Genomic DNA, 21,570 nt, shown 5'->3' with positions numbered 1-21,570 from the left:
ACACACATCTTTTGTGAAAACTATTTATTTAAAAAGAATGCCAAGGTGAGTAGAAGGGGGAAAGAAAAAGTAATGTGAAGAAAAAAACAGAATTAGTAGACAGAGAAGCATTTCAAAGAATAAAGTGAGGCGAAAATAAAAGAAAAAATAGTTACCACAAATGAACATCAAGAAATGGAAGAGGCAGGAAGGGAAAGACTTTCTGTAGAAGCTCAGACATTCTAATTTTGCTTAAACATCACATTCTGATTAAAATGAATATAGTGGGAGGCTGAGGTAGAAGGAATGCTTGAACCCAAGTGTTCAAGATCAGCCTGGGCAACACAGTGAGATTCTGTCTCTGCAAACAATTTTAAAAAATTAGCCTGCTGTAGTGGCATGCTCCTGTAGTCCCAGCTACTCAGGAAGCTGAGACAGAAAGAGAGCTAAAGGCTGCAGTGAACTATAATTGCACCACTGCCCTCCACACTCTAGCCTGGGTGATAGAGTGAGAACCTGTATTTTAAAAAAGCAAAAACAAAAAACAAAGAAAGAAATAAGAAAACAAAAAACATATAAAAAGAAATTTGGATATAGGCTGGGTGTGATGGCTTACACCTATAATCCCAGCACTTTGGGAGGCCAAGATGGGCGGATTGTTTGAGCTGAGGAATTCAAGACCAGCCTGAGCAATGTAGTGAGACCCTGTTTCTACTGAAAACACAAAAAAGTAGCTGGGTGTGGTGGTGCATGCCTGTGGTCCCCGCTATTTGGAAGGCTGAGTTGGAGGATTGCTTAAGCCTGGAGAAGGTGGCACGGAGGGAGAAGAGAGGTGGCAGTGCTACCAGCACCTAGGTGACAGAGGGAGACTCTATCTAAAAAAAAAAAAAAAAAGATTATTGCTAGAAGACTTTTGTTCTTCAAACAATACAATGTTCATTTTGAATCACCTAAAGTTTTTCTGGCTTGGGAATGTGATGCACCTATGCACATGTTCTCCTCCAGATGTGCTGGGCAGAATTAAACTACACTTATACTTGGTATGGAGCTTCCCTCATCTCACTTTCAATGGTCTTCTCATGCTTGGGTAAATTATTTGTAAATAATCCCTTCCTGATTTCAATAATTTGTACACATACACAAACATTATTGTACAATGGGCCACCTTAAATTAAACTTAACTGAGCACATCAAAAAATGCAATCTTCATCTGCTACTGACCTTTGTCCAAGGACGGGGTTAGTCCAACATGCATGAATGCGTATACTTATAACTGGAGGTGGTGCTAATAGTAAATTTTTAAAACATTAACAGAAGTGTTATTACAAATATGACCTGAAGACACTAAAGAATTTAGTGTTCTTAACATCAGCTAGAACAGACTGAGTTTTAGTGTACAGGCACATTTTGTTTCATTGAACTTCACTTTACTGTTTTTTGTTTGTTGTTTGTTCTTTATTGTGTCACCCAGGCTGGAGTACAGAGGCAGGATCACAGCTCACTGCAACCTCTGCCTCCCAAGCTCAAGCAATCCTCCTACCTCCATATTGGAGGACATTCCACCATGTCCAGCTAATTTTTTGTATTTTTGGTAGAGACAGGGTTTTATCATGTCCAGGCTGGTCTCAAACTCCTGAGCTCAGGTGAACTGCCTGCCTTGGCCTCCCAAAGTGCTGGAGGGATTATAGGCATAAGCTACCACACCTGGTCTTTTATTTTTATTATTATAATTTTTTTAAACAAATTGAAGGTCTGTGGAAATCCTCCATCAAGAGAACTTATCAGTGCCACTTTTCCAAAAGCATCTGTTTACCTCATGTCTCTGTACCACATTTTGATAATTCTTGCAATATTTCAAACTTTATTATTACTTCTGTGATCAACGATCTTTGATGTTAATACTGTAATTATTTTGGTATGCTACAAAACACACTCATATGACAGAGAACTTAATAAATGTTGTATGTTCTGACTGCTCCACTGATCAGTCCTTCCCCCATTTCTCTCCCACTTCTCCAGCCTCGCTATTCTCTGAGATTCGACTTTGAAATTAAGTCAATTAATAACCCTACAATGACCTCTAAGTGTTCAAGTGAAAGGAAAAGTCACAAGTCTCTCACTTTAAACCAAAGGCTTAGTAAGGAAGACATGCCAAAAGCTGAGGGAGACTGAAAGCTAGGTCTCTTTTGCCAAACAGTTAGCCAAGTTGTAAATACAAAGAAAATGTTCTTGAAGGAAGTTAAAATTGCTACTTCAGCAAACACAAGAATGATAAGAAAGATCAACAGTCTTGATAAGGTTTGGCTGCGTCCCCACCCAAATCTCATTTTGAATTCCCATGTGTTATGGGAGGGACCGGGTGGGAAGTAATCATGAGGGCAGGTCTTTCCTGTGCTGTCCTCATGATAATGAGTAAGTCTCTGGAGATCTGATGGTTTTAAAAACAGGAGTTTCCCTACACAAGCTCTCTCTTTGCCTCCTGCCATCCATGTAAGATGTGACTTGCTCCTCCTTGTCTTCTGCTGTGATTGTGAGGCTTCCCCAGGAACGTGGAACTTTGAGTTCTCCTGTAAACCTCTTTTTTTTAATAAATTGCCCAGTCTCAGGTATGTCTTTATCACAGCATGAAAACAGGCTAATACAGTAAATTGGCACTGGCACAGTAGGGCATTGCTGAAAAGATGCCCAAAAATATGGAAGCAACTTTGGAACTGGATAACAGGTAGAGGTTGGAATGGTTTGGAGGGCTCAGAACAAGACAGGAAAACATGGGAAAGTTTGGAACTTCCTAGAGACTTGTTAAATGGCTTTGACCAAAATGCTGATAATGATATGCACAATGAAATCCAGGCTGAAGTGGTCTCAGATGGATATGAGAAACTTGTTGGGTACTGAAACAAAGGTGACTCTTGTTATATTTTAGCAAAGAGACTGGTGGCATTCTGCGCTGCCCTAGAAATTTATGGAACTCTGAACTTGAGAGGGATGATTTTACAGTATCTGGCAGAAGAAATTTCTAAGCAGCAAAGCATTCAAGAGGTGACTTGGGTACTGTTAAAGACATTCAGTTTTAAAAGAGAAGCACAGCATAAAGGTTTGGAAAATTTGCAGCCTGACAACAAGGTAGAAAAGGAAACCCATTTTTTTGAGGAGAAATTCAAGGCAGCTGCAGAAATTCACATAAGTAACAAGGAGCTGAATGTTAATCCCCAAAAAGTTTCTCCAAGGCATGTCAGAGGTTTTGAAGGCAATCCCTTCCATCACAGGCTCAGAGGCTTAGGAGGAAAAAGTGGCTTTATGGGCTGGACCCAGGACCCCCCTGCTTTGCACAGCCTAGGGACTTGGTGCCCTGAGTCCCAGCCACTCCAGCTGTGGCTGAAAGGGACCAAGGTACCTACAGCTCAGGCCGTGGCTTCAGAGGGTGCAAGCCTGAAGCTTTGGCAGCTTCCATGTGGTGTTGAGCTTGCGAGTGCACAAAAGTCAAGGTTTGGAAACTTCCATCTAGATTTCAGATGTATGAAAATGCCTGGATGCCCAGTCAGAAGTTTGCTGTAGAGATAGCGTCCTCATGGAGAACCTCTGCTAGGGCAGTGCAGAAGGGAAAAGTGGGGTGGGAGCCCCCTACTGGGGCACGACCTAGTGGGGCTGTGGGAAGAGAGCCACCATTCTACAGAACTCAGAATAATAGATCCACTGACAGTTTGCGTCATGTGCCCAGAATAGTAACAGTTCCTAAATGCCAGCCCATGAAGGCAGCTAGGAGTGAGGCTGTACCCTGCAAAGCTACAGGGGCAGAGCTGCCCAAGACCCCATGGGAACCCACTTCTTGGGTAGTATCACCCAGATGTGAAACATGGAGTCAAAAATCATTTTGGAGCTTTATGATTTGACTGCCCCACTGGATTTTGGACTTGCATGGACGTGTAGCCTCTTTGTTTTGGCCAATTTCTCCCATTTTGATCAGCTGTATTTACCCAATGCCTGTACCTCCATTGTATCTAGGAAATAATTAACTTACCATTGATCTTACAGGCTCATAGGTGGAAGGGACCTTCCTTGTCTCAGATGAGACTTTGGACTGTGGACTTTTTAGTCAATGCTGAAATGAGTTAAGACTTTGGGAACTGTTGGAAAAACATGATTGGTTTTGAAATGTGAGGACATGATTTTGGGAGGGCCAAGAGTGGAATGGTTTGAATTCCCATGTGTTGTGGGAGGGACCTGGTGGGAGGTAACTAAAGCATGAGGCCAGGTCTTTCCTGTGCTGTCCTTCTGAGAGTGAATAAGTCTCATGAGATCTGATGGTTTAAAAAAGGGGAGTTTCCCTAAACAAGCTCTGTTTTTGCCTGCTGCCAACCACATAAGATGTGACTTGCTGGTCCTTACCTTCTGCCACTATTGTGAGGCCTTCCCAGCTACGTGGAACTGTGAGCTCTCCATTAAACCTCTTTCCTTTGTAAATTGCCCAGCCTTGGGTATGTCTTTATCAATAGTGTGAAAACAGACTTATTGCTGTTATGGATAACGTTTGAGTGGTCTGGTCAGATAATCAAATCAGCCCCAATATTTTATTAAGCCAAAGCCTAAACCAGAGTATGGCCTCAGTTCTCTTCAAGTCTTTGAAGCATGAGAGAGGTGAGGAAGATGAAGAAGAAAAGTGTGAAACTAGCATGGAAGCTTGGAAGTTCAAGGTGGACATAAGTTCCAGGAAGAGGAGCATGGGAGCCCGGAGGTGACCCGGGTGCAGCAGTGCCACTGCCTGCATAGGGTCCAGGTATACTTCTGTATTATCAAATGCAGATCCCTTTTTGACACTTTCTTCAGTGGACACAATTATTAGATCTTAGTTGAAATTTGGTCATTTCAACGGAAAAAACAGAGGCAACTACTCTTCTAAAATAAAGATGCATCCAGGCCTGATTTGCAGGACCCAAGGACACAAAAAACTTTGAAGAGCACTCTCTCAACAGGGCATCCTGACAGCAGCAAACTGAATCCTGCTCTTTTTCAGCCTATAGCTATCTAGCCTTTCATGACGCCCATGGTATTTCTGTAGATGATGCCAGCAAAACAGAGAAAGTCCATGATTTTACCCCAGGTTCTTTATATACTTACATGTAATTATAGCACACAGCATGATCAGCAGAAATACAACCCATAACCATTGTCCAAGAGCATATTACCAGGGGCAGGAGTAATTGCTTCTTCATTCTTCTTTGGAATAATCCCTCATTTTGGCCCAAATGAAGTATTCCCGGGATAATCTTTGGATCAAAAGAACCTGATGTATCATCTTTCTCAACCAAGTAAGTGCAATGAATGCTTTTGCATTCCAAAGTTTTGAGCCCATTCAAGGGATCAAGGAAATGGGCAAGGAAGGCAATGTTATGCGCCATCTTGGAAGAACTGGGAGAAAGGCTGTTAAAGAAACAGCAATATTCAGGGCAGTGCTGTTTGGGACATTACTAGCTTTTATACTGATGTTTTCACCTACATTTTAAAAAGACAGTATAGTAAGCTTGAAGAGGAAATTTCACCTGCAGTATAAAAACCAGAACTTTTCTATGACACAGGCGTGACCACAGGGTCATCCAGCCCTCATCGATGACTTTGAGGGATTCAAGACTTCAAGTGGAGGAAATAATTACAGATGTAGTAGAACAGCCAAATAACTAGAATTAGAAGTGGAGCCTGAAGAGGTGTAGTGGTGAGTTTTACATGAATTTGTCTGGTTCCTACTTAAAAATCTTCCTCTCTCAAGGTTTCAACTTAGATAACTCAACCGAAGTTTTCTTGGGAAACTCAGAGGTGTCTGTGTTAACAAGATGACTTAAGATTACACATACTGAGATCATTTACAGACCAGTTGTATCTGGGGTCTTTTAAGGATGGCTGGACAAAGAACAACAAAAGGATATACTGTCTGACATCACTCACAGAAGTTGCTTGGGGAAGGAGTGAGGTGAGAATCAGCCCATGAAAGGGTACCACGAAATTACTAATAAACTTGTTTCAAGCTGGCTATTTGAAAAACAAAAAGTGCAACGTGAAGCAGCAAGGGCTGAAGGAGAACTTGCAGCAAGTTATCCAGAAAATTAAACTTTGATCGTTGATGCGGGCTTCACTAAACAACAGATTTTCAATGCAGATGAAAGAGTCTTCTATTGGAAGAAGATGCTATCTAGGACTTTTATGGCTAGAAAGGAGGTCTTTGCTACAAAGCTTCAAGGGACAGGCAGAAACTTATTTGGGTTAAAGTAGCTAATGACTTTAAGTTTAGGCCAATGCTTATTTACCATTACAAAAATCCCAGGGCTCTTAAGAATTATGCTAAATCTACTCTTCCTGTGCTTTATAAACGAAATGACAAAGCCTGTAAGACTATTTACAGCATGGTTCGCTGAAGATGTTAAGCCCACTGTTGAGACTTACTGCTCAGAAAAAAAAGATGTTTTTCAAAACATTGACTGCTTATTGACAATGTACCTAAGTCACCCAAGAACCCTGATGGAGATGTACAAGGATATTAAAGTTTTCAAGTTTGCTAACACAGTATCCCTTCTGCAGTCCATGGATCATGGAGTAATTTTGTCTTTCAATTAGTATTCTTTAAGAATAAAATTTAGCAGCTGGGCATGGTAATCCCAGAACTTTGGGAGGCCTATGCAGGTGGATTGCTTGAGCTCAGGAGTTTGAGATCAGCCTGAGCAACACGGTGAAACCCCATCTTTACCCAAAATACAAAAATTATCCAGGCATAGTAGCAGGTGCCTGTGGTCCCAGCTACTTGGGGGAAGTTGAGGCAGGAGAATTGCTGGAGCCCAGGAAGTCAAGGCTGCAGTGAGCTATGATTGCATCACTGTATTCCAGCCTGTATGACAGGCCAGAATAAATAAAAATTAAAAATTTGGATAAAAGGCCAGGTGCGGTGGCTCAGGGCTGTAATTCCAGCACTTTGGTAGGCCAAAGTGGGTGGATCACCTGAGGTCAGGAGTTCAAGACCAGTCTGGCCAATATTAAAATTATAAAAAATAGCCGGGCATGTTGGTGCATGCCTGTAATCCCAGCTACTCGGGAGTTTGAGACAGGAGAATCGCTTGAACCTGGGAGGAGGAAGTTGCAGTGAGTCAAGATCATGGCACTGCACTCCAGCCTGGGCAATAGAGCGAGACTCTGTCTCAAAAAAAAAAAAAAAGAAAAAAATACAGTTTGAAGGATATTGTTACCACAGATAGTGATCCCTCTGATGGATCTGTGCAAAGTCAGTTGAAAACCTTCTGGAAAAAAGCCACCATTCTGGATGCCACTAAGGACATTCATGATTCATGGGAGGAGGTCAAAATATTAACATTAACAGGAATTTGAGAGATGTTGATTCCAGCCCTCATGGATGACTTTGAGGGGTTCAAGACTTCAAGTGGAGGAAATAATTGCAGATGTAGTAGAATAGCCAAATAACTAGAATTAGAGGTGGAGCCTGAAGATGTGACTGAATTTTTGCAATCTCATAATAAAACTTGAACAAATGAGGGGTTCCTTTTTATGCAAGACCAAGGAAAAATGGTTCACTAAGATTTTGAAGATTGTGAAGATGCTGTGAACATTGTTGAAATGACAACAAAGGATTTGAATATTTCATTACTTTAATTGACAAAGCAGTGGCAGGATTTCAGAAGATTGCCTCAAGTTTTCAAATAAGGTCTACTGTGAGTAAAATATTATCAAATAGCATCACAAGCTGCAGGGACTTCTTTCATGAAAGGGAGAGTCAATTGACGTGGCAAACCCGATTGTTGTCTTGTTCTAAGAAATTGCCATAGCCGGTTTAACCTTCAGGTAACACCATCGCAACTGGTCAGCAGCCATCAACACAGAGGCAAGATACCCACTATCAGCAAAAGATTAGAGCTCACTTTGGGCTCAGATGATTCTCAGCATTTTTTAGCAATAAAATTGTTTTTAAATTAAGGTATCCACATTGCTTTTTAAATGTAATGCTATTGCATACTTAATAGATTACACTATAGTGTAAACATAACTTTTATGTGCACTGGTTAACCAAAAATTTGTGTGACTCACTTGACTGCAATATTTGCTTTACTGCAGCAGTCTGGAACCAAGCCACAATATCTTCAAGTTATGCCTGTATTTTCAAAAGATTATTTACCTAATTGGACTATTTTTTTCGGTTCAAATTAGATTTCTGAAACCAATATTGTTCTAAGATGTTTCAATATCATCAACATTCCATTAACAATCTTTTTTAAAGAAGTTAGCCAAAGTTTATTCAAGTTGTTTTTCTTTATTCCTTTACTTTTTCCTAATTATTGTGAGTTAATGTGGAAACATCGAGAGCTCCAATTATGTAGAGGCAAAAATTTTTTAAATGCTTCCAGAAAGCTTAGTAGGTTTGGAAAGGATCTTTACTTTATAAGATCATCTATGACTCACTACAATAAATGTCAAGATTTGAATCACTTCTGAGATGAGTATGAGCCAGTGCTGTAATCTGAAGAGCACTTCTCTGCTTGTTTATTTCTTGTTTGTTTATTTATTGAACATCATATTTTTGCTTTACCAGAAGATAAAGCTTAGTTAAATGCAAGCAACTGCCTTCTGGTCTCAAAGCCTGGCAAGCTAATGTTTATGGATCCCTTAAGTATTTCAGCACTTCTAAATATGTGACTTGTATTATTTCAGTCTGCATAGCAACTCAATGTGGTACCTACTCTGATTTTCTTCGTTTCTTAACGAGGAAACTGATGTGAAAAGAGATGAACTAACGGACTGAAATTCTTGTAGAAGAAAAAATAAAATAAGAGTGTTCTTTTAGGATTCAAGCATGGTTTACAGAAAATAGTCTGTGTATTTGACTTGAGACCCAGGCTCATAACCAACTCTGTGCCTTTTTAATCCTAACATAATTTCAAATCTCTTGCAAAGTGGAAATGACAAGGCCCTAAGCTGTTTACCTTTGGATAAGAGGGTTCATTATGGGTCTCATAACTGCCGTACTATGTTCTGTATATTTTATTTAGCAGATGAAGCTATTATTATGGATTGGCTGTAAGGTTTGTAATTAGGCTAACTCCAAGAACTTTACACTCGATTTTTCAAGTAACAAATTTCAGCGGCCTTTAGAAGTGGCTGGTGCATGACTGAGGGTCTGTAACTGTGGGGGGGGACAGCTTCCAGGGATTATTGCTTCTTTGAGGGCCAGTCACAAATTTCGTAAAACAAATTTATGGTCACATTACACCATTTTTATAATCTCAAATGCATGTAAGCTAATCCTTTGTGATTTTTATGAATCCCAGGAAAAGTAAGCTTAATAATAACATTAATAATATTCTTCAGCAATTTTATTTCTACCATGTTGATAATATGACATTAATTATAAGGGAAAGTCATTCCATGTTTTGCAGAATTGTTGGCTCTTTATAAAATGTTTCATTCATAGTTTTTCTTCTCATCTGAAATTGAAGTTTTTCTATGTCTATGAATAAATAGGGTTGCTTATTATTTCTTTCTCTTTTTTATCCACTCTATCAATTTGTACACAATTACATAATAATTTTTATTTTCTTCTTGTTCCCTTTTTTTTAAAAGAAAATTATGGTAAACTAAAGGCTGTGGTTTTAAAAACATGGAAGATTCAATCATGATCCAAAATATACAACCTGTCTGTTTGCTCATGGCACATTTAGATAGCCTAGTGTTACAGAAGGTAGTCAGGCAGACATGAGCAGGGCAGGAGAGTGCTCCCTCCCATCACCAAGAATGTCAGGTGACCATCAGGTAATGGTCAGGCAGTTGTTAACTGTCCATCTAAAATAATAATTGGCTGCATCCAGTGCTGGGGAAAGACAGTCTCCCAAAAGATAGAAAAAAACCTGAAACTGGTGATCAGCAACTTCCCAGTATCTCAGGATTTGGGTGAGTAGGCTTCAGCATGTACATTAAGAGACAAAATGGCACAATTTTAATGCCTCTTACATGACCTCCTAGGGACATTCAGCTGGCAAGGGAAGAATGCCTCAAGTGAGCATATACATGTCTCCAGTAAACACACTGCACATGCAGACCCTCCCAAGTGCTGGCAGGCCAATGCACATGAGGACAGCCCACCCCAAGGGAAGAATCAGAGGGGAGGGACATAAGCCCCCAGAAGCATGCCAACAAATAAAACCCAAAGTCAAAGGTCAAACCACACACTTGATCTCCCAAGTTGTCTGCCTCTTCTTTCAAGTGTATTTTACTTCTTTTCATTCCTGCTCTAACTCTTAATAAACTTTCCCTCCTGCTCTAAAACTTGATTGTGATCTCTCCTGCCTTATGCCCCCTCAGTTGAATGATTTCTTCTGAAGAGGCAAGAATTGAGGTTGCGGCACACCCATATGGATTTGCTACTGAATTAGCAAGCAGGAAAAATAAATTTGGCCTCTGCTCGTCTTTACTGCAGTTACAACACAATTATTTTAATTATTTCATCACTTAAACCATACTTCCAAAGAGGGTGTGAGATAAATTGTAATACAAAACTATTTGAGGAAGAATGATAGAAAGTATCAACATAGCACATTCAGATGAGAAACACATTAGATTTTATGAAATGTTTTTGTTACTTCAAAATTGATCAAATTTTTCTCAGAACTTCTTAGTAACCAAAGCAAAATGGGAAGCTGCATGGGTTAATTTTATTGCAAATAAAATTAACACACACACACACAAACACATTCTAAAAGAGTCTGTTTGAGTGAAGTTATATACATATTTTTTCTGTCACCTATACTGGAGTGCAGCAGCATGATCATGGCTCATTGTAGCCTCAAACTCCCAGGTGCCAGCAATCCTCCCACCTCAGCCTTTCGAATAGCTGGGACCGCAGGCATGCACCACCATGCCCGGCTACTTTTTGTGTGTATGTGTTTCTTGCAGAAGTGGGGTTTCACTGTGTTGCCCAGGCTGGTCTTAAACTCATGGACTCAAGCAATCCTCCTGCCTTACCTTCCCAAAGTGCTGGGATTACAGGCGTGAGCCACTGTACCTGGTTTATTCATTTTTCAATTTGACTTAAGTAAGGACCATTTCTCTGACTAATATGTATAAAATTTTGGTAGTTAAAAAAATTTGGAGATGATAGTATGATCTGAGAGACCAAAACAGATGCTCTTTTATTGATAAAGATATACCCAAAGGTTAAGGAAGCTAAGTTACCTACAGGTCAGGCCATGGGTTCCGTGACAAGCCAGCATGGCAAATTTCTTAAATTCCTGTGGCTCTAAACTCTCCAACCATAGGAGCTGTCACACCCTTCATAACTCTGATTTACAACCCAGACCACTGAAAAGACTTCAAATAAAATGTGACAATGCATCTGTCATGTAAGGTTTTGTGATATTGTGCCAGAATTTCTAGCCTTTGCTTACTGGTAATAACTAAAATAAGCAGCCCAGGCTAATTCCATCCTGGCTCCTGTGACTTGTAATAAGTAACTAAGATCTGTGACTTCTATCACTACCCAGATAATGTTTAAACAAATGCTTATCTTGACTTCTGTAAACCACTGAAGTAACAAACTGACAAATGTCCCCTGGCCCTTGGAATGTCCGGAGACCCCCCGACCTCGTCTCCGCCCAGGAGGTGAATTACAGAATCCCCTGGCCCTTGGAATGTTCGAAACCTTTTCATCCCCATCCCCGCTCCTCACCCCCACTCCCAAGGTAGTTTTTCGGGTATAAAAAGTCTTGGCACCCTCCTTTCGAAACCACAGGCTGGAGATACATGAGTCCTCTGTGGTGGCCAGCATAATAAATGACCCTGCAATCTGGCATACTTTTGTCTTGGTGCTAACTTTCTACGCTCGGTCCAGTACAACAGTTTGAGACTGGGAGTTATAAATATTTTGTTTATGAAGTTTCAGGTCTACAAAACTCACTTTGCCATTTTAAGAAATAAATTTTACTCACTATATCACACATTACATTTGAGACCAAACACATCTGATTTAACTAATGCAGCATTCAAATACAAAAATGCAGAAAACTAAATGAACTTTGTCCCATAGGTGTGGTATAACAAGAAATATTTGGTTTTTGTTCCCAGCTCCGGGCACAGGGCTTCTAAAATCCTTGGATATTCCAAGTGATAAAAGTGTATTTTGTTATTCACAACAAGTCCCCTTAAATCACAAGAGAGTTGATGCTAATTAAGTGACTTAGGTGGCCCTGAGAGTCGTCTCAGGATGAGGGGCTGCTCATCAAAACGACCAAGTGATTAGAGGGACAAGAGGTGAAATTTTAGCTCTACCCACTGATCTCCCAGAGGGAGAGGAGGGCTGGGATTGAGCTTTATAGAAACTCTTGAACAGTAAGACTCAGAGAGTTTCTGGGCTGATGAACATATCTAAGTGCCAAGAGAGTGGCAGGTTCAGAAAAGGCAAGGAAGCTCCCCATTTCCGTGTCCTATGCATCTCTTCCATTGGCTGCTTCTGAATTGTATCTTTATAGTAAACTGGTAAACATAAAGTAAAGTGAAAGTAAAGTTCTGCAAGCTGCTCTAGCAAATTATGAAACCTGTGGAGGGCACTGTGGAAATCCTTGAATTTACAGGTGGTCCATCAGAAGTAAGGGTGGTTCCTAGGACTTCTGACTGGCATCTGAAGTGGGGGCAGTCTTGTGGGCCAGAATATAAATTACATTACTATGTGGTTCTTCAAAGACAGGTAGAAAACCCCCGCAACTATGGTTGACAAATTTTCTTTTAGAAATTTAAAATAAGTTTATTCCTTTTACTTTTCTAAACAAGACTGAACATTTAGTCTTTCTCTTATCTTTTATTTTCCTTAGTAACAATAATGAGAGGTGGCTGGTTTGAAATTTCAGTGATCTTTATGTGACATAAATGTATTTACTGGGCAACAAAGCTCTTGCACATTTACTAAGTTGCAATAGAGCTGTAAAGTTTTAAATGGTCAAAGGAAACCTTTTTGCAGGTTTTACTGGCTTCATAAATAAATCTCACTGAATAATATTACTTTACCATTTCCCTAGCTTGTACATAAACATTCTAACATCTCTTTAGAGGATGATAAATATTAAGAACAAAATAACAGGATTAGAATGAAGTTTATGTTCTGAAAGGAAACAAAATAAAAGTGAAAAAAAAAATCCACAGCTAAGAGAAACACGTGTCCTCTGGTCAAATTAAATGCGATTCTTTTTTCAGTTTTTTTTTGTCTGTTTGTTTGTTTATATGTTAAGACATTTGAATGTCTGAATTGGCTTCTAACAAATGAACACAAATGAAGGATTTATCTATCACACAACAATTTTGAACATTTTCAAATGCAATTCGGGATTGTTCGGATGAGAATTCTCTCCATCAGAATATGCACTGCTCTAGGTAATTCTGATAGCCTGATCAAGTGCACCGTGTTTTGAGAATCTATTGGTGTGGGAGGAGATTCTTGGTTTTGACCTTTACTGGACCTGGCTGTCAAAGATTCTGGCCCTGGGTTCCAGATCCAAGCAAATTAGCCCTGGAGTTCTACATGGAGCCTACTCCACGTGTGCTGCTCCAAAAATACTACTTTCAGATTTCTGACTGTTCCTTTCTTCAATAATGGCTATAAATTTCTGGTCTATGCAGATTTCTATTTACTAATTTTAACTGTTGCTATATGTTTGTTAATTTTTTTTTCAATCACTTCTCTGTATTTATCATAGAAGGGAGGATTTTCAGTTTGTACTCAATATGTTATTATTATTATTATTATTATTATTATTATTTGAGATGGAGTCTCACTCTGTTGCCCAGGCTGGAGTTCAGTGGCATGATCTCGGCTCACTGCAAGCTCCACCTTCTGGGTTCAAGTGATTCTTGACTAAACTCTGACCTGTTTTCTCTCTTGCCCAAATTCCTAAGAGGCCTGGGAAGTAACACCCTAAAAACCATAAAAATCTCACCAGATGGGTTGTATTTAATCCTATATAATATAGCTTACTTTTCAACCTTACTCTGGAATAACATAAAATGACAAAGACAAAATATTTTACCCCAAAATATGTCACTTTGCAATATTTTGAGTGGTCCTACGAAGCTCTCTATTGTGGGGGAAATTTTGTGTCTGTAAAGAATCTCTATAAATATAACTAAATCTTTCCCTTTTCAGTCCTTCCAAACCAGAAGAGATGAACTCAGAGACTAAACCCTTTACAGGTGTGAATAGGAAACATTTGCCATCTATTGTATCTAAGGGTAGCCACCTAAGACACTTTATCTACATAAAAAGAACCTTGGTTTACATCACCCTTTATCTTAACCCGGACACTCTTTTCTATTGATTCCAGGTTTTTAGATAATAACTTAACTCTTTCAACCAATTGCCAATCAGAAAGTCTTTGATTCCACCTATAATCCTATGACCTATAAACTCCCACTATCCACCCATGCTGGTGTCCAACCCCCAACCCCCAATCAATGAATATCTCACATGTGTAGATTGATGTATTTTGTCAACCCAGCCACCTTGGACACATGTTCTTAAGACCTCTTGAGACTGTGCCTTGGGTTATGACCACTCATATTTGGCTCAGAATATTTTACAGAATAATTTATTCTTTAAATATTTTACAGAATTTGGGTCTCTCCATGGTCAGGTGATTAGCAGGGTAAAGCAGATGACTTTTTATTTTTTGCCACTGGGAGATTAGGATTTTTTTTTTTTTTTTTTTTTTGATGGAGTCTCGCTCTGTAGCCCAGGCTGGAGTACAGTGTCACGATCTCTGCCTCTCAGGTCCCGGCTCAAGCAATTGTCCTACCTCAGCCTCCCAAAAAGCTGGGATTACAGGCATGAGCCACCATACCCAGCTAATTTTTTGTACATTTTAGTAGAGACGGGGTTTTAACTTGTTGGCCAGTCTGATCTTGAACTTCTTACCTCATGATCGGCCCGCCTCAGCCTCCCAAAGTGCTGGGTTTACAGGTGGGAGCCATGCGTCCGGCCTGGGATTTGCTTTACTTTTCTTTTTTTTTTTTTCTGACAAAGTCAATTACCACTTGTCTATCTGCCATCCAACTCTCCAGATATCATTAATATCATCTCCTTTGTCATTCTGTTTTGTCTTTCAGGGTTTAGACTTTGTAATTGTTTTTTCTATTCCATTCAGAATTCTTTAGTGAGATTTCAGAAAAAAGAGTAGTTACATGCATGTGTTCAGGCCTACATCAATTGGAAAATTATGTTTCTTTGGTAGTGTGATTAATTTTATATTTCTTTGTATTTTACTTAGTTACATGGATTACTTTTGGATTTATTTGCATCTTCCTTTACTGGCAGTCCATAAAGATAGGGATGGTGAGTGTTCTTATTCTTTTTTTTTTGAGACAGGGTGTCACACTGTCATCCAGGCTTAAGAACAGTGGCATGATTTTGGCTCACTGCAGCCTTGACCTCCCAGGCTCAAGCTAACCTCCCACCTCAGCCTCTCAACTAGCTGGGACTACAGCTGTGTACCACCATGCTGGGTTATTTTTGGCCTTTTTTTTTTTTTTTTGCAAAGATAGTATCTCGCTATGTTGACCAGGTTGGTCTCGAAATCCTGAGCTCAAACAATCCACCTGCCTCAGACTGTCAAGCTGCTGGGATTATAGGTGTATGTCACCATGCCCAGCTCTCATTCACTTTTATGTCCTCAGAGCTCCCACAAGTCATGACATATAGCAAAGAATCAGTAATTACTTTTTAAATAAAGATACTCTCTAGATTTTAATGATTTGCCAGTTGCCATAGTTTTTTCTATGCGTTAAGTCCAGCTTTCCTCACTCCATTTCCCTTCTAGCCATATTGATTTTCTCTCAATTACTGGTCAAGATTCAAGTGGAATGAAGCCATAAAGATATTTTTATGTTTGCTGTAAGACAATAAGCTTTCACAAAGGATTTGAAAACTTGAGTTTTCCCTAAGTCCTGTAGACGTTCCAAATGGCACCACTCCAATTCAAAATATCAATAATGTTTTTGTTCAGTACCTTAAATTTTAAACAATGCTGAATATTTAAGCCAATTAAATAACTATTTCCAAAATTTTAACACATTTACCATCTAAAACTATCTTAAATACTACCGATAGTATATATAACTGTCTTTAGGATAGCACGATTTAGACTAAAAACAGCATCAGCTATATCATTTTCAGTAGCATGAAGCTAAAATTTAAAAAGAACACCAAAGACTGAATTGAAATGAACAAAAACATGATTGGTGTTTTACACCTTTAGCATGTCAAAATGTTCATTTTATCAAATAGTGAAATTATAAAAATTTCATTTCAGTTGATTTTTATGAAATTTATTCAATTATAAATTAATACAATGCATGTGCTTTTCATGAGTGTGATAAATATTACTTTTAAAGTATACAAGAAAAAATAATAACATATATTTTATTTTTATATAAATAACCTTATCATGCTCACAATAGCAATCTTTGAATTAACAAGTTTAAGTTAAAAATATTCTTCCTCTTTATTGTTATAGATTAAAATAGAAAATCGTGATGCCCTTCAATAAGATTTTGACTTTATAACCTGTGTTCATAACTAAATTATAATATCTCTTTACAATTCACTTGGAAAAACTTCAGTGTTTTGTACTTACCTACAATGTCCTTCATAAGGCCTACAATAGTCTCATCTCCTGTAATCCAAGGACGCTTCCCTACTTCATGACCATAGGCTGCTCTGAAATTAAAAAAGGACAAACATTTCTTAACTTTTGTGTGCACGCGTGTGATTATTTCAAATATCAGCTTTAGCAAATAAACATTTCTATGTGGATCTTTCAATATGTTAGTAATTTATAAAAAATCAAGCTTTTTTAAAACAAAATATATAATACTTGGGATCAATGTCTTTTAACTTCTCTTTTTAAATTTCTTTTATTTTCTTTTTGTTATGAAGCAGGGAGATTGTTTATATATTATTTTTATATTTTGCCACATTCTAGAGTCTAATTGTTTTGGTCTTAATTATTTTGACATTTTAAAAAGTATTTGGACACTGCTTTTATACCTGTAGAATGTAATATCTATACTAAAACTTACATACTATTTTGTAAGGCTAGAGACTGAAATAATTATAAATTGACATTTAAAAATGGCTTTAAATCTGTAAATTTAATAGAAGTATATAAAATATGATTATACTCATACCCTTTTATAGGTAAATAACAAAATTTAGGAATAATCAAAGCCAGCACTACTTGGCTTGACCTATGTGCTAGCAATTTAATCTGTTACATTTCAGCTCAATTTTATTAGTCTAGTCAATATCCCAGGAGTCATAGTAGAAAAATGCAAAATACATAGAGTACTTCAATTTTTAAGAAATTTCAGTGAAATGAAGAAGGCAAATACAGAAAGCCATAGAAGAAGAAATTAAAACAGTGGATTAAGGTGAAGTGCCTCTGAGTGCTGTTACATTGTTGTATCCTTATGCTCTGAGTGCTGTTACATTGTTGTATCCTTATGATGCTCTGAATTTGATAGTTCTGTAAGCAGGCAGGGGGGTCTCCAGGGATCATAATATTTATTTATTTATTTTATTATTTTTTTTTTAAGATGAGGTTTCACCATGATGGCCAGGCTGGTCTTGAACTCCTGACCTCAGATGATCCACCCACCTCGGCCTCCCAAAGTGTTAGGATTACAGGCGTGAGCCACTGCGCCCGGCTTGTGTTTTTTTTTTTTTTTAATTTTTTAATTTTTATCAGGGAACGTTAGATTTAAGCCACCAGCTTGTTTTACAGCCGCCTGCCCTAATGCCTGTTTTTTTCCCCAAGTCTGGTGTGGAATGCTGTCACCTTGTTGGTTGAAGCTAGCTTCTGACAGACCCCAGCAACTCAGAGAGGAGCCCACGTGAATTTTCCTCATTACCATGCTAAAGTCTCCATCCTAGGGAGGAGCTATAGCTTCATTACCATAACAAGTGACCTGCGCGCTGGAATGATTACTCACTGCATCCGCGTAACTGGGTCCCTTCCTCTACATGCGCCGATTTACCTTCTCCCGTTTTATTCCATAAAACGCCCGTCACTTTCCCTCTGGGAGATACTGCTTTTGTGAAAACTCCCAGTGTCTTCCTTACTTGTGCCAAGTAATCAAATTCCTATTGATCAAAACCTGCTCTCTTTTTTTTTAACAACAGAAAAATCATTAATATTTTAGAATTAAGCAATATTTTAAAACGTATTTGATAATAAACAAATATCCCAAAGGCAATTTCATAATTAAAAAGATAAATATTAAATATTTGAGTCACTACATCTTCCTCTGACTTTTTATTATTATTATACTTTAAGCTCTGGGATACATGTGCAGAACGTGCAGGTTTGTTACGTTAAATATACATGTGCCATGGTGGTTTGCTGCACCCATCAACCTGTCACCTACATTAGGTATTTCTTTTATTGCTATCCTTCCCCTAACCTCCCACCCCCCGACAGGCCCTGGTGTGTAATGTTACCCTCCCTGTGTCCATGTGTTTTCATTGTTCACCTCCCACATATGAGTGAGAACATGTGGTGTTCGGTTTCCTGTTCCTGTGTTAGTTTGCTGAGAATGATGGTTTTCAGCTTCATCCATATCCCTGGAAAGATCTTTATTACTCAACACGCGAATGAACCCCATTTTTTCTGGGCAACAGCTCTTAATTCTTTAGGAATTCAAAAGCTTTGTCAGCTTGAAGGAAAGGAATGAAAATGTGCTTTTTGTATAGCACCAACTTGGGTTTGAATCCATGTCAGTAAACTGGCAGTGGTGGGCTGGTAAGCATGCTCTAAGTGGGGCGGAAAGACCAGGGGACTGGAGCACTGTTTTTCCTCGTTTGCAGGTTTCCAGGATATAAATGCTCCCATCATGGGTGATTTCACACTACCAAAAAAAATTGTGAGTATTTAATAATTTGCTTTTGTCATCTGGTATAAGCCAGCTCCAGGTCACTACTGGTCATGAGAACACATTTATTAGAAGCTACAAGGGCTTCATTTTCCAATTGTACAAGTAAATGGGTAACACTATGGACCTTAAAGGATTTCCATGAGAAATAAATGACATAACACATGAAAGAGATGGGTTGCATGGTACCCCGTTCTGAGTCTTCTTTCCTACTGTGAATCGAATGCTAAAACTCCCTTCATCAGCATGTGGATAGAAGTCAATTTTTAAACTAACATTTCTATTACCATATAAACTAAGATGAAGGAAGAGGACTTTCACTGAAAATAAACATAGACTGCTAAGAACTAAGGATGGAAGAAACGGGCACTTGTTAGTTATTATTATTCATATTAGTATTAGATAGCCTGCAGTTTGCCTCTTTCTTGATTTCCAATATAAATGCTGAAGACAAAAACCATTATCATTAAATGGTAGTTAAAGGCAGATACTTGGATCCTTTTTTATTTTAATCACATAGAGCTCCATGGCCTTTGCTGATAGCACAATACATCTTATTACATTTAGGTAGTAAAATTCTATGTTCTGCCTCAGAGAATTTATATCTCAGAATATTATGCCACCTACTCCTCACTCTGGTAGACACCATGTTAATAATCTTTAAGGATATGTTTCTTCCTGCAATGCTTTTGGCATCTCCCTCCCTTTAAAATACCACACAGAGTCTGCTTCTTCATTTTGTTAGCCCACTAGCCTGCGGCAGTGAAATGTATTTAGAAAGTGTTACCCAAATAAACCCAAAGTAAAGTGGCCTGTCATTAGAAAGAGTTGATGCAGATTAAAGTGCAGTTATAAACATCAGTATTAGAGTTAAGAAAAAATATTATATTGCTTATACAAAACTACTTAAAATAGTTGCAGCATAGATGCAATCTTCTTTTACAAATGCTGGAAAGGAAAAGAGAGCATGGGAGAGAGTTAACTCACCTACAGGATAACTCATTGCAATAAGTGGGTGTTTTCTGAGACATCTACTAGGAGTGTTCACTCATGAAATTAGGATTGCAGGATGTAAAATTGAATTAGGAAGTTAACAGAAACTTGGGTCCTATTTAAAGTAGGACCATGCTTTAACCATCCCACAAAATGAAAAATGGCCTATTTTGAGAAAGCTTCCTTCCATAAGTAAATAATTAAGATTTCACAGCCTGCCTTCATTACATTATAATTTTTTTCCATGACCCAATTGATGATTAGCCAATAAAGATGTTGGGAGGTCAGGGACGGTGACTCATGCCTGTAATCCCAGCATTTTGAGAGGTCAAGGCCAGTTGGTTGCTTGAGCCCAGCTGTTTGAGACCAGCCTGGGCAATATAGGGAGATACTGTCTCTTCAAAATTAAAGAAAAAATTAGTCAAGCTTGATGGCATGTGCCTGTAGTCGCAGCTACTCAGGAGACTGAGGTGGGAGGATACCTTGGGCTAGGGAGTTTGAGGCTGCAGTGAGCTATGATCACACCACTGCACTCCAGCCTGGACAACAGAGTGAGACCCTGACTCCAAAAATAAATAAATAAATAAATAAATAAATAAATAAAAAGAATGTTAATTAGAAAAACAAAAACAAATAAAGATGTTGTGAAAAATCTTTGTAACATGCCATACTATGTATTTTCTTATGCTCTCTTATTCTAACACTATTGTTTTTAAAGGAAGAAATGCTTAAATTAAAGGAGACTAGAGGGGTCTGCAGGAGGCATCTCCATCTCTCTGGCATGTTTTATCAGTGGCCTGTCAGCACAACACGCTGCCATGTAAACTAAGTGGTTTATTCCTGATATGTAATTTGAAAAGATATTTCATCTTTATATAATCTTACCCAAACTGTCAGAGTTCTTAGAAGAATCCATCTACAGGCAAAACTGTAGTAGGTTTTTGCTCTTATGAAAAGAGAACACCCATTATGTAGCAGATTTGACAATGTAAATGACCTAAATATTGTGTTTCTATTTTTGGGGCATAATACCCATTTCTCAGCTTATCATAATGCTCTTCAGGACTGATATATCCTTCTGTTCTAGCTGAATTGTGGCATTATGATCATTAACCACTGTTATTCTCCATTAAATAATCTAGGTCATTCGTAAATATTTAATATAAAATATTTCCCCAAAATACTTTATGCTTATTGCCTACTCATTCCAACAGACCAATAGATTTCAGGCATATTGTTGCTTCTTATTGTTACAAAACCTTTTTGCTTATAATTATTAAGTATCAAATAAATATAATCACCCAAAAAGTTTTCTATTTCAGAATATTGAAATTGTCTAAATACTGCCATTTTGTAAAACAAATATATTCTTCAATATGTTATTAATCTTTAGAACCCTGTAGAGTTGAAAATAAAAATGCAAAACTATGGTAATAGCATTTTAAAACTAATGTAGGAGAGAGATCCAAGATGACTGATCACTAGCAGCTCGGGATTGTAGCTCCCACTGAAAGCGCAGAGAACGAGAGGACGCCACACTTTCAGATCAATTTTTGCTGCTCACACACCAGGAGATTCCCAGCGGAGGAGCCCCACGGGTTGCCAGCGCGACTCTTGTGGCCGGCGAGGCGGTTTTGTCGCTGC

At 38.5% G+C, this 21,570-nt stretch overlaps 1 protein-coding gene and 1 long non-coding RNA gene across 6 annotated transcripts in view; both read right to left on the bottom strand.

Moving 5' to 3' along the window:
- KYNU (kynureninase) overlaps window positions 1–21,570 on the bottom strand; it is a 157,535-nt gene that overhangs the window by 87,648 nt on the left and 48,317 nt on the right. For all 5 annotated transcript variants that reach the window (XR_004271288.1, XM_032286336.1, XM_032286334.1 and 2 more), the window contains one exon: window positions 16,638–16,720. Coding sequence is in view for 4 of the 5 variants with exons in the window: in XM_032286336.1 (XP_032142227.1) it covers window positions 16,638–16,720 (83 nt within the window). In the remaining variant the exon portion in view is untranslated. The remainder of the gene's footprint in view (window positions 1–16,637; window positions 16,721–21,570) is intronic.
- Window positions 12,818–15,386, bottom strand: LOC116556972. The gene is made up of 2 exons (XR_004271289.1): window positions 15,040–15,386; window positions 12,818–13,473 (listed from the first exon to the last, which is right to left on the bottom strand). It is a non-coding gene; the product is annotated as an uncharacterized LOC116556972 (long non-coding RNA).

The sequence above is a fragment of the Sapajus apella genome, unplaced genomic scaffold (assembly GCF_009761245.1).
Source record: "Sapajus apella isolate SASKATOON/1434 unplaced genomic scaffold, GSC_monkey_1.0 scaffold18, whole genome shotgun sequence".
Classification (NCBI taxonomy): Eukaryota; Metazoa; Chordata; class Mammalia; order Primates; family Cebidae; genus Sapajus; species Sapajus apella.
Note: the sequence above shows the minus strand (reverse complement) of the source record. Positions and strands in the feature narration are given on the sequence as shown.